Consider the following 12,837-nt stretch of genomic DNA (forward strand, 5'->3'; position numbering starts at 1 on the left):
AGCAACTATTTGTAGGTTGCCTGAATGAATATTTAAATGAGCAAATAATTGAGTGAGTAATTCTCTGATGGAATGGAAACAATATTAATGTAAGAAGGCTTTAGTTAGAAGCTGGTGGTTAATTTTCTTTAGCAACGTGGGGGCACCAGTGAGAGGGAGTAGGGGGTCACTAGCTGGTGCTGAGCAGTTACACTGTAATTGGTTCACTTCAGATATATTTTCCATTCTCATGTATGCACCTCAAGATTAGGGTAGGCCTTATTGGGTTCTGCATCCCATACCCCGGCTCAGAGCAGAGGGGAGGATGGGTAGAGCAGCTACCCAGCAATACCTTAATTTTGATGATGTCGGGGTTGTACTGCACTGCATCTCCCCACTCCTGCATCAGGTCCGCTGTCGGCAGGTCCTTGTAGGCCAGGGCGGTGACGTGCTCACTTGCTCCTCCTCGCACACGGACCACCAAGTCCTCTACCATGCTTTTTCTATTGTTTCTGTCTGATATGGACACAGAGACCTGGGATGTCAGGGAATCTACTTTTGCACCTTAGCATTTAATAACCAACTAATAACCTAGGTACCGTGATATTCACTGAGTTTTCCCAGGAGAAGTGGATAGACACATCCCTGCCAGAAGGGAGTCACATTGCAATGGGAAAAATGCAGCTCACCCAATCATATAGGATGCAAGTTAGAGGCAGAACAAGGGGACATTTATTTTGAGAATCCATAAATTCCAGTCACTAAGTGAGTCAATAGAAGGTAGATATCAGATAGATAAATAAATATGGATAAATAAATAAATCATAGATCTACATATATAAAAGCCAAGCAACCAGAATGACAGAATGACCAATCAGGGGTGGGGACAGCTAGCCAACTGCCCGTGATCCCTTCCCCGGCTGGCCCCGCCCCAGATTGGCCCACCCCCACCCCAATTGGGGGCGGGGCTGGACAGCCAACCATCCACGACCCTCCCTCCCTTCCCATCGGCTCTCATACAAGTGGGCTGGCTGGACCCCACCCATGCATGAATTCGTGCACTGGGCCTCTAGTATGTAAATAATTAGTAGATAGCTGATACATACATACATACATACATACATACATATATACATTCATATGGGTAGATTGATAGATCATAGATAGGTAAGTAGATTGGTAGATAGATAGATTATTGATCATTTATGTGTTAGTCACTAATTTCTAAATGTTGTACATGTATTCATTCAATCTTCACTGTGACATAGAAACATATAATCTTTACTTTGCAGATGAGAATTTTTAGGCACTGGGTGTGAAGGAATTCATGTATACATGAACTCTGTCCAAGCTCTAAGCTCTAGCACTTCTTTGTGTGGGATGACTAAAGCTGGGAGAATTTGTAAAGACTGGGCTCTGCATGGGATACATACCTACAAAAGAGTGTCTACTATAAAGTGATTTAATTTTTCACGGAGTTTCCCATAAAGCCCTCTATCATATCAGTGAGTCATTCTATTCTAATTTATCTATGTGCCTGAGGCTAAAAGAACTGGTGTCAAGTGACTACTCAGCTCTGAGCCTGCAACACCATGCTTTGTATGAAGGCAGATTCGCATACTGCTGGTAGGAGGGTAAACTGGGACAACCATTTTAGAAGACAGATAAAAAAAGTACATCCTCAACAACCCAACAATTCCACTCCTAGGTGTAGCCCCTGGGGAGACAGGGACCAGATGACTGTGTAAGAACACTCATAGGAGCATTTATTCTAAGTGCATGACATAGCAAATGACCCAAATTCAACAGAATGGACAAACTTGTATTCATACAGCAAAATACTATGCAGCGATGAAAATGACCTCACTATAGTTATACACAAAATCATGCTGTTGAATAAAAAAAACAAAAACAAAAAATCCACCCAGAGAACTGAAAAGATGATGTTCCATCCATATACAGTTCAAAAACAAGCCACACTGAGCCATACTGGTCAGTGGGTCATATGGGAGGTAGAACTATTAAGAAAGGAGGAGTCAGGATGGTGTCATCTCCAGAAGGAAGGGAGAAGCCATGGTTGGCAAGGATTTCTGGGGTGCTGAGCAATGTTCCATCTGCTGAGAAGTCATCTTTAAAGAGCGCCTGCGTTTTGTGTGCACACCTTCGGACCCAGCAGCACCAAAATGAACAAACAACAATGTCAACCACACATCAGTCACAGTGCAGGAGACCAGCGATTGATACTTATTTTTGTTTTGGCTGTGGAACTTGCTTTGCATAAGCTTAGTAAGCAGAGCAGACAAAGGAGAGCTGCTGGAGGTGCAGAGGGTTGGGGACTACAGCCCCTGCTGACCAGCTTTTCTTTCCCACTCCACGCGCTGTATTGATTCCCAGCTTCCCCATAAGGCCTTCAAGATTCCTGCTCCTAAGATGCCTGGCTTTACACCCTGGCTTCATTATGCACCTTGCAACCCAGCCACACTCCGATCTGGTCTCTCCTGCCACATGGGCTCTGCTGTATGGTTTGTGGCTTCACCTGCTCTTCTAGTCTCTGTAAAGCCCTTTGTCTCAGGGAAGGACTAGCCTCCTCACCTGCCTCCTCCAGCTCTAGCATCCTACCTCTAGCCAGGCCAACTCCCACCCAGACCCCCGACTAATTTTCCATTGTTAGATCTTTTTCCTGCCTAAAACACAACCTTGAATCTTTATTCCTCCAGCAACAAATCAAATGACCCCCTCCCTTAGGAAGCCTGCCTGATGCTCTCGACTGGGTTAGGTGCCTGTCACTGTCTTATCATTGGTTCCTTGTTTGCCTACTTCATGTGATAGAAATACAATTTTATTCATTTTTGTATGCCCAGCACATAGTAGGAGTAGGTACATTTTTATTGAATGAATGTTTTTTTTTAATTTTTAATCTTTACCTAAGGATATGTTTTACTAATTTAAAGAGGAGAGAGAGAGAGAGAGAGAGAGAGAGAGAGAGAGAGAGAGATTGATCGATCAGTTGGGTTCAAACCCATAACCTAGGTATGTGCGCTGACCAGGAATCAAATCCATAACCTTTAGTGTGTGGAGAATGCTCCAATCAGCTAAGCCACCTGACCAGGGCTGACTTACTATTTTAATTGAAATGCCTTGGAATATCCAGTATTTAACGTAAAGAAAGACCAAGTCCTGGAGTCCTAGAAGGGAAAGATGCCATGTGCCCCTGCCGCTCACCTTTGATTTCCTTCAGCACACCCTTGCACAGGGCCATGGACACACCAAGCTTGAGGTAGACTATTTCAAAGGCAGCACCCATTCTAAAACCTGCTTGGGCACAGGCGTGAATATCCTTAAGAGAATAATCTGAAAGAAGCAAGAAAAGAGGCTCATGACCGAAAGGTAATCCAGCCTGTCCCCTTCCTGTGGTTGATCCTAGAGGCCCAGCCCTTGCTGGGTGTCATGGCTATGCAGGGACTCAGGTTCAGACAAATGGGAAGCCAGACTGATGACAGGAAATACAAGCAGCTCCTGCACCGGACCAAGACAGCATATGAAACCAGGACCACCTTCCCCCCAGACTCTCTATGGTCTCTGAGGGCGTTTGCCACCCACCCACGAGGGGAAGTGCTCAGAGTCCTTTTCCAAAAACGTGGTTCCTTGTGAAGTTTCCAGGGACTGGTCCAGGGAATATAGGCTGTTGCAATGTCTCCCTTCCCCGACCCACCCATCTCTAATCTTCAATGTAGTAGAGAGAGCTTATAAATTGATTAAGGCAATGTATATGAAGTGCCTGGTCCAGTACCTGGCAAAGGGGCTCCTTCCTCATTTATTCTTCATTTTTGGATCATTTCCCACTTGCTCCGCTCTAATTCTCCCCAGGTATCCTCCTCCCCTGGCTTGCTAAAACCTCAGAGTGCCTTGTAGCACCTTTCTGTAGCACTTTGAGGCCAGTGAAAGAATAGGAATTTTGACTACTTGGGTTGTCTGGTAATCAGTATTGCCCCACATATGTTCCTTGAAACATTAATCCTTTAATACTATCACTTATAATTCTTGTACTGGTAGGTTTTATAAGCAAAAGGGCTTCTGTTTTAGTCCAGTAAGAGTGATCGGTGTGGCATCAGATGAGGTGGAGAGGTCATGGCATGGCAGTGTGCTTGGGAAACTCCTAAAGTGGGATCAATTATTTTTCCTCAAGTTATTTGATCACAGAGCCTGTTTGAGGAAGTATGAAAAGCACTTTATAAATTACTGGTGTGGAACCCTTGATCTTGGTAAGACTAAGGCCACCATGACATACATTTATATTTGGTAACCTGTGGCTTCTAGCGAGTACACTGGACGGATAGCCAAGGCCCAGCTCTGCCACTGTAAACCGTGTGACCTGGGGCAGGTCTCTTAACCTGACAAGTTCCACGCTGTTTGAAACAATACCAATTGGAAAGCAGGGATCACACCTTAGACTTGCAGATTACACTTGGAAAGACCTGTATTGTCTGTATGGAGAAAGGATCACAGAGGAGGAAGGGGCGTTGGATATTAGTTTGGAGACTGTGGTGAAGATCTCCCACCTTGATATTTAAAGCATGGTTTGTGGATCAGCAGCATGGACATCACGTCCACGCTTGCTAGAAATGCAGAATCCTATGTCTCACCTGAAACTTACTGAATCAGAACGTACCTCTTACAAGATTCTCAAATAATTCACATTCACCGTTTGAGAAGGACTGATGCTGGGGTGAGCGTAAGATGGAAACGGTAAAGATAGAGAGAAAAGGTGATTGGGGCTGGAGTTAAGGGACTTGCTAATAGGTTGAAAGGAAAGGAAAATAACCAAGGTTTACTCCTAGGTTTTCAGTTGGAGCCACGGGTTGTATGAGATGTCCATGATTCTGGAAGAAACATATTTGGAAAAGAAAAGCAAGTGTTCTTTTTGGGGGCGTGATGGTTGTTAGGCATTTGAATGGCGATATCAAGGAGGCATTTTGACATAAGCTCTTGGTTGCAGAGAAGAAGTGCAGGATGGATATACAAACTAGGGGTTATCTGCATGTGGGAGGCATTTAAAGCCCTGATATTTTATGCTATTGTCTGGAGAGAATGGTTATAGAAAAGCGGACTGCCCAGACAGAGGGCTGGCTGAAGGACCAACATTAACAAGTTAAACAAAAAAAGGATGAGGAATCTGCAAATGAAACTGTGAAAGGATAGCCAGGGAGGGAGGAGGAGAACAAGGAGCACTGCTTCTAACTCCTCTCCCGGCAACTCATGGACACTTCTCCCCATCAACACACATAGCTCACACGTGGCTCGTCAGGAAAGTCATGCTCCCCTGGGCTGGGTACCTGCTTTCTCCATGGCCTCCTGGTTCATAACAAGTGTGTATTCATAGATGCCCCCCAGCACGGCCTCCGTGATGTAGTGGGTCCCGAAATCTCGGAAGAGGTCTCTGTACTCGCCGTAGGCATACTCCAGGGGCAGCTGCCTGACTCGCTGGAGGAATTCGTAATGGAGCATGAGACTTCGGGATTTCAGCTTATAGCGGGCCACCTCAAGGTCAGAGCGTGCATGCAGAAATCTGCTTCTCTAAATGAAATACCAACATGGGAAAACCAGACCTTTAAAGTTAGGAATCTGGAACGAGAAGATGAACTTTACAAATACCACCCGGTGTTCTCTGCCCAGGGTCATCACTCTTATGATTCCTTTAGGACACTTGAGGGGAGATGGCCTCTCTGACAAGCTCTCAAGTCTCATAAATATTCCGATGTCCTTTTCAGCGTGGAAGAACTCACTCTTCGCTCAGGTCCTTAAAGTAGCAAATGAGGAATGAGAAGGGGAGACAACCAAAAACAGACTCAGCAGGGACAGCAGAGGCAGCAGGGGCAGCAGGGGCGCAGCGGCAACTCTGATGGGACGCATGGTTTGCTGACCCACGAAAGCAACTTCTTCATGATCTTCTGGTGAAAAGAGTAATAGCCAGGCTGTAGGAAGGCTAGCCATTGGTGTGGCCATAACCCGCACACCAAACTGAGGCCTGGCTTTGGAAATGAAGTGTTATTGGAGTACAGCTATGCCCCTGTGTTTATGTTCAAAACTGCTGTCACTACAGTGGCAGAGTTGAGTAGTGGAAACAGAGCCTGTAGGGCCCCACAAAGCCTAAAATATTTGCTCTCTGGCCCTTTACAGAAAAAGTTGTGTGGGAGGAAGGCTCAGGGCTTGTCCTTTTAGAGGAGGGAGGTGAGAGTTCACCAGGCGGGCTGTAGAGTCAGAAGGGAAGGTGTCATGAATTAAATAAAGACCAGGTGGGGATATTAGAACCCGGGAAGGGAACAGATAAGGAGCAGAAGGAATACAGAAGAAACAGGTGCATGCTGTGAGGTCAGCTCCACCCAATGCCCCAAGAAGTCCGAGGGGAGGTCTTGGGTGACTTTCTGGAGAGGAATGTCAGCTGAAAATTTGAGATGGAAGTCAGATTGCTGGGTTGGAAAGCCTCCAGAGCTGATCTGGTCTGGCAAAGCTACAATCTTCAATGAATGAAAACCACGGGGAAAAGCTTATTAGAAAATAAGGGTAAATAATTTGAGAAGGCTACTGCTGCCTGGTCTTCTAAAGAGTAAGTCAACATATGACCATGCTATTTTGTATGTGTGTGTGTGTGTGTGTGTGTGTGTGAAGAGATTTTCAAGATAATAGAATTACAATTGGTTGCTAGGATTAGTAAGTAATGTGGAATATGGACACATCAGTGGGCATGAAAATTCAAATGAATAGAGAGAAACTGAAGAGCCCCAAGAGGGTACTTACAGTATGAGAGAATCTTTTGGTTCGGCTGACAAAACGTTGGCCATTATCATTTGCCATGTTGATGCCAAATTCAAATATTCCAGGGATTGTAAAACCAGCGCTAAAACTAAATTGGCTTCTTTCCGCCTTTGTGACATTACGCTCAAAATCCGAGTAAGATTCATATTCTGTCAGCGCAAATTCATATTTGCCTTGGGTCTAAAGGAAGAAAAAAAGTTCCTTATGTCATCTGACTCCCATCAGCTCTGTACAAGTCAACAAACACCCATGGTCCTCTTACCGTGTGCTAGGCGCTCTGGATACAGGGAACTCAGAGCCAACACTGTCCTCACTCCCAGGGCTCCCAACCCAGTAAGAGAGACAGAGGTGTTCAGTACTGTGGGGTGATATTTAGAAGTGAGTGCTTGGTCTGGATTTCAACTGACAGAAAAGTAGAGCACATTTTGGGCTGTAAACTCCGCTTAGGCAAAGGCATGGAGCTGGGAAAGCGCAGGACGTACTTAAACACTGCAAGGGGTTCTAGTGTGGTCGATTCAGAAGGTAGGATAGTGTGGAGCAGAGAGAGGCGTTGTGAGAGAATGTGCTGGCATAAAAATGTTGGGGCTTCTAAGATGACTTGCTCTAAGTTGGACTTCATCCAAAGAGGAGCCAGCAGAGGAAGTGGCCGGAGCCTCGAGAAGATCACTGAAGGACAACTTAGTGGTTGGATTGGTGGGGACGACTGTGGGGTCAGAGAGACAGGCCAATGAGGAGGCTGTCGGAGGAATGCCAGTGCCAGGTAATGAGGGTCTGATCACAGGTAGTGCAGTGGGAATGAAGTGACAGGGGCAGGAAAGGGCCTTTGAGAGAACCCAGAAGGACTATTTGCTTGAAAATCAGGGCTGTTTGTCCCATGCACAGGGGAACAGCCAAGGGGGACTGGTCACTTGGTGGCCCTGGAGTGACCAATCCCGAACTGTCTCCACCCCATCCCATCAGCTTCTAGGTGCTTGTGGCTCCCAGCCCCCCAGCTGTCAATATATAGAAGCAGACATGAGTCCGAGTGTGGCCTGGAATGAGGCTGCCTGAGGAGAATGTGTCACTGACATTTTCAAGTTGGGTAACCTTGGACATCCAACCTGACCTAACCTCTCCATGCCTCAGTTTCCTCATGTGTAACATGGAGACAATAATTATTCCTCCACTGCGCTTATTCTGAGGGTTGAGTTTATATGGGTAAAACACTGTACAGTGCCTGACACAGTGCTTAAAAAAAAAAAAAAAAAAGCTGGCGATGAAAATATACGGGGTGGGCAAAAGTAAGTTTATAGTTGTGAGTATGTAAAACAGAGCTTATTCTTGTATTGTTATTTATTAATTATTGTATTATTTTCCATATGAACATCTGTAAACCTACTTTTGCCCCCCAATCCTGCTGGGCGAGGAGCTGCTTTAGCCTGGCTGATAAATGGCTGTTCCAGGATCCTCTGACAATAGAGGCTGTGGAATGGCGCTGGCCTCATGGAGGAGGGTGTGTTTGTCTCAGGCTTTTTTTTTTCTTTTTTGGCCAATAAGTATGTGTAGGAACAAAGGGAGAGAAACGGGAGGAAGAGGGGACAGCTCCCTGACGGCCAAGACGGCACAGCTTTAGGAGTGGAAACTACCATCAGGGTTATCTCATCTAACCCCTCATTTGACAAGTGAGGAAACGGAGGCCCAGAGTGAAAAAGGAACCCAGGTGAAAGCGAACCTGGGACCTGCGGCAGAGCAGAGCCAGCCATTAACCCCAGTGTCATCTCCTCAGTCTCGAGTGAATGTGCCTCGCAGTACCATCGTCTGTTCTAACCCCGCTCTCTGTGAGAGTGCTTCTGCGTCTGTATGGTAATCGGAGTGGGCTTCCATTAGTGGAGCATTTTACAACTTCAACTGCTTGGCACAATGCCCCATCTAACAAGCAAGGGCTTGGTGACACCGAGAGTTAACATTTCCCCAACACGCGCAACTCAACCAGGTGTGTGTGCTGAGCCTTTACACGGGTTACCTCAGTAGACCTCTCCCGGCAGGACAGGACCCTTATAACTCCCAATTCAAAGAGAAAAGGGGAGGCTCAGAGCCTTTAGGAATACACAGATGGTAAACTGCAGAGCCACCAAATCTGCGAGACTCCAAATCTTAAACTATACTTCTGTCTTCATGGTAGCCTTGGATATTCTTTTATTTATTTATTTATTTATTTATTTATTTATTTATTTATTTAAAATATATTTTATTGATTTTTTACAGAGAGGAAGGGAGAGGGATAGAGAGTTAGAAACATCGATGAGAGAGAAACATCAATCAGCTGCCTCCTGCACACCCTCTACTGGGGATATGCCCGCAACCAAGGTACATGCCCTTGACCAGAATGAAACCTGGGACCCTTCAGTCCACAGGCCGACATTCTCTCCACTGAGCCAAACTGGTTAGGGCTTGGATATTCTTTTAGTACAATTGCTGTTACTGCAACTATTGCTGTCATCATATGCAGCATGTCCATCTCGCCACGTGTCCTGAGGAAGGAACCACCCATTTTACCCATGAAGGATTGATGTTCAGAGATAAAGTGATGCTGCCAAGCTTGCGCAGTGGCAGGTAGTAGGCCTGGCTGCAACTCCTGCTGGCTGGCTCTGCACTGCCTGCCGACTGCCCTTCAGGGGCTTCCTGGCTGCACATACCTGCGGGGCGTAGCTTTCCACGTTGAATGGCTTCCTAAACCTCGTGTTCAGTATGTAATGGGGGGAGCACCCACCGCCGTAATACCTGTGATCGAGAACTGGGCCCTCGAAACTGTTTGTGAACAAATTAATCCTGCAGGGAAGGCACAGAGAGGAAGAAGAAGGATGAGTAAGCAGCAGTTTGTAATAATTTCAATTGGTAGAGCTAATAAATGGTAGGTGGACCTACAGGCATGGCATCCAAGGCCCTTGATATCTTGGAGAAAGCAGCTTCCCAGCTTCATGTCTGGCCACTCCCAACCACAACCGCATACCCTAGTCCCAGCCACTTGGAGAAGCCCGCTCTTCCTCCAATCTGCTTTGCTCCTTCTCATAGGTGTAAGTGCTGTGCCTTATGCCTAGAATGCCCTTCCAGCCATTCACTGTTTGTTTGTTTTTTCTTTTGAGATTGAGCTCTATTGTTTTCTATTATTGGGAGCCCTCACTGACTCTTGTACCAAGCTGGTACCAAGCTGGATCAGAGGCCCTCCTATTATAAGGATGGCCCATAATAGGTTAAGAACACAAACTCTGGAACCAGAAGCCTGGGGTCAAATCCCTGTTCTGCCATTTACAAGTTATGTGACCTTGGGCACACCTGTCGTTAACCTCTCTATACTTCAGTCTCCTCAACTATGAAATGGGAGTAAGGAGAACACCTACCTCACAGGTTGTTGGGTGGAGTCCATGTGTCATATTTGTTAAGTGTTTAGAATATTGCTTGGTCAATGCTTATTATTAAATGTGTCCATTGTCCCCACTGGGTTGTATGCCCCTGGGGGGTGGGGGTTTACTTCTGAATTTCTGTATGACTCACATCATGAGACACTAAAATAGTTACCATTTACTGAGGGTCTAACTCAATGGTGGCTCCATGCAGTACCTTAGTGTCCCCAAGGCCCTGGGCGGTAGATATCATTATGTCCTTGTAGAAAGGGTGAAAATCCTGTCTCTAATTAGACATACTGCTCACTGCCTCCGAAGGCAGGCCTCCGTCTGGCCCAGTTCTGACTGCTACCAAAAGTTATTTTTTGGTGTTGCAAGGAGCTCTGTCTGCTCTCAGCTTCTGCCCATTGGCCTCAGTTTTAACGGAATTGTGTTAGGCTCTCTTTCCTATGGAAGAGTTTCACGTATCATAAAAATGGATATTTATTAATTTTATTTAACAAATATAATGTGGTGCTTACTTTGTGGAGGCACAGTAATAATTAATTTACAAATATTGAGTCACTTGATCCTTATGAGATAGGGATTATTATTATTATACCCATTTTAGAGATGAGAAAAGTGAGGCAACAGAGATGGTAATTGACCTGTCCGAGGTCTCACTGCCAGAAACAACTGGTGGGGCCAGGATTCCAAGTCGGAGGGTCTAGTTCAAGAATGGAGGCTGCATTCTTCCCACCACATAAGCTGCTCTCACTTATTACTTTATTATAATCACACTAGAGGCTCAGTGCATGAAATTCCTGCACTGGTGGGCGGGGGGGTCCCACAGACAGCTTAGGCAGTTGGACATCCTTAGTGATGCTGCACTCACCAGCCATGAGCCTGGCTGCTGGCTGAGCAGCACTCCCCCTGTGGGAGCACACTGACCACCAGGGGTGCAGCTCCTGCTTTGAGTGTCTGCCCCCCTGGTGGTCAGTGCACATCATAGAGACTGGTCGTTCCACTGTTCAGTTGATTTGCATATTAGTCTTTTATTATATAGGATTAGCTTATTGAGTCCTCTCCAAACTTAAGAGAAGGGTATTACTGACATCCTTCTACAGGTGACAAAACTAAAGCAGAAAGGAGAAAAGAAGCCACTTTCCCTATCAGTTTCTTCTTCTCTACAATTACCCTTAATGTTGTACCTTCCCATGTATACAATAGAAACACAGTAACTTACCCACTGGCCAGACTGCCAATTGCCCAGTATTGGTCCATTTCCTGCTGACACTTTTTAGAAACTTTTCTACAGTTTGCCTCATCTGACCGGTCCCCACAGTCATTGTCCCCATTGCAAAGAAGTCTGCGGTTTACACACCTCCCTGGGTTGGAAAGAGGATGTTACACACATTTATTTGGCTGTCAGAGGGCAATTAACATGCTCTGAGCACCTACTCTGCACCAGGCACTTTCCAGGCTTTCAATGCTTCATTTTGACACGTATCACAGTGGTAATGACCTTTACATCTTATTCCCCCAAAGAGGCCAGTCTTGTATTTCGGAAAGCACTGTGAGAGGAGGTTATTAAGAGAGGGCAAGGGCAAGTGCCTGAGAGGCAGAGGTCGAGTGGCCCGACAGGAAGGAAGCCTGGACTTCTCACCCTGAGGCTGGGAAGAGACATGGGTTTGGTGGGTACTGAAGTCATACCAGCTATGTGACCTTCCCTATGTTACTTAACATCATGCCTCAACTTACCCATCTATAAATTAGGGAAGTCATCATACCATACCTACCCTGAAGGTTGCTGGGAACTTAAATGAGTAAACAGAACAGTACTAACTCATCGGAATGCCAGATATGTGTTGTTATTGTTATAATTAGTGTTTTTGTGGGCCACATGCCCATTGACAGTAAATATCTGCAGCAGGATTGAAACTTATGGCTGTCTAATCACAGTTCTTTCCACTAACCCACATTGCCTTCAGCACCACAGCCTTTTGGACTATTTTTTCAAGCATATTTCAACGATATATTTGAAATTATTTATAGCACTTGACTAACTTGGTGTCCTTTATTATTTGCATATTCTTGGGAAATAAAGCTCATAATACAGGTGACAGTTCCTTAGATGTGTCTGGTTAATTTAACCAAAGTTCTTGGGATGTTAAAGTCAGAAGAATAACAATCTGGTCCTCAGGTGTTTCTTACTAGGAATTTAAACTAAAGCCTGCCTGAATAATCATTATGGCTTTGGTCAGAATCATGGAACGCTGGCATAATCCATCTGTGGACACACTGTAAAAAAGTCTTTCAGATTTATTGGGTAGAATTTTGCATTTGCAATCAGCCCTAGAAATTGTTCTATGAATCCCTCACTCTTTCTTGAAAGATCCCAAAGCACAGTCCACATGGGTACAGTAGATGTAGAGTTGTAGCTCCTACCTAGAGAATTTGGGTCAAAGTACTCTTGTTTTTTTGTGTGTGTGTGCTTTTTTTTGTTTTTTTCTGGACACTTGGAGAAATAGAGAGGCATATATTTGCTTGAATGAGCCAGATGAATGAGTTGAAAAGGTAAGTATTTACTTAGTCCTGCAGCTGATGATTATTTGTGTGCTCCTTTCTACCTTCCTTCTGTCTGTCCATCATCTGTCCTTCTTTTATCCTTCCTTCCTTCCTTCCT

The 12,837-nt window shown here is 45.4% G+C and overlaps 1 protein-coding gene across 1 annotated transcript in view; it reads right to left on the minus strand.

Moving 5' to 3' along the window:
• C8B (complement C8 beta chain) overlaps nucleotides 1-12,837 on the minus strand; it is a 38,138-nt gene that overhangs the window by 12,314 nt on the left and 12,987 nt on the right. The window contains exons 4-9 of the mRNA XM_036352815.1: nucleotides 11,398-11,539; nucleotides 9,468-9,600; nucleotides 6,775-6,972; nucleotides 5,313-5,553; nucleotides 3,202-3,330; nucleotides 332-495 (exon numbers count right to left, since the gene is read on the minus strand). Of these exons, the coding sequence (XP_036208708.1) occupies nucleotides 332-495; nucleotides 3,202-3,330; nucleotides 5,313-5,553; nucleotides 6,775-6,972; nucleotides 9,468-9,600; nucleotides 11,398-11,539 (1,007 nt within the window). The remainder of the gene's footprint in view (nucleotides 1-331; nucleotides 496-3,201; nucleotides 3,331-5,312; nucleotides 5,554-6,774; nucleotides 6,973-9,467; nucleotides 9,601-11,397; nucleotides 11,540-12,837) is intronic.

Source organism: Myotis myotis, unplaced genomic scaffold, assembly GCF_014108235.1.
Source record: "Myotis myotis isolate mMyoMyo1 unplaced genomic scaffold, mMyoMyo1.p scaffold_m19_p_2, whole genome shotgun sequence".
NCBI classification, from domain to species: Eukaryota; Metazoa; Chordata; class Mammalia; order Chiroptera; family Vespertilionidae; genus Myotis; species Myotis myotis.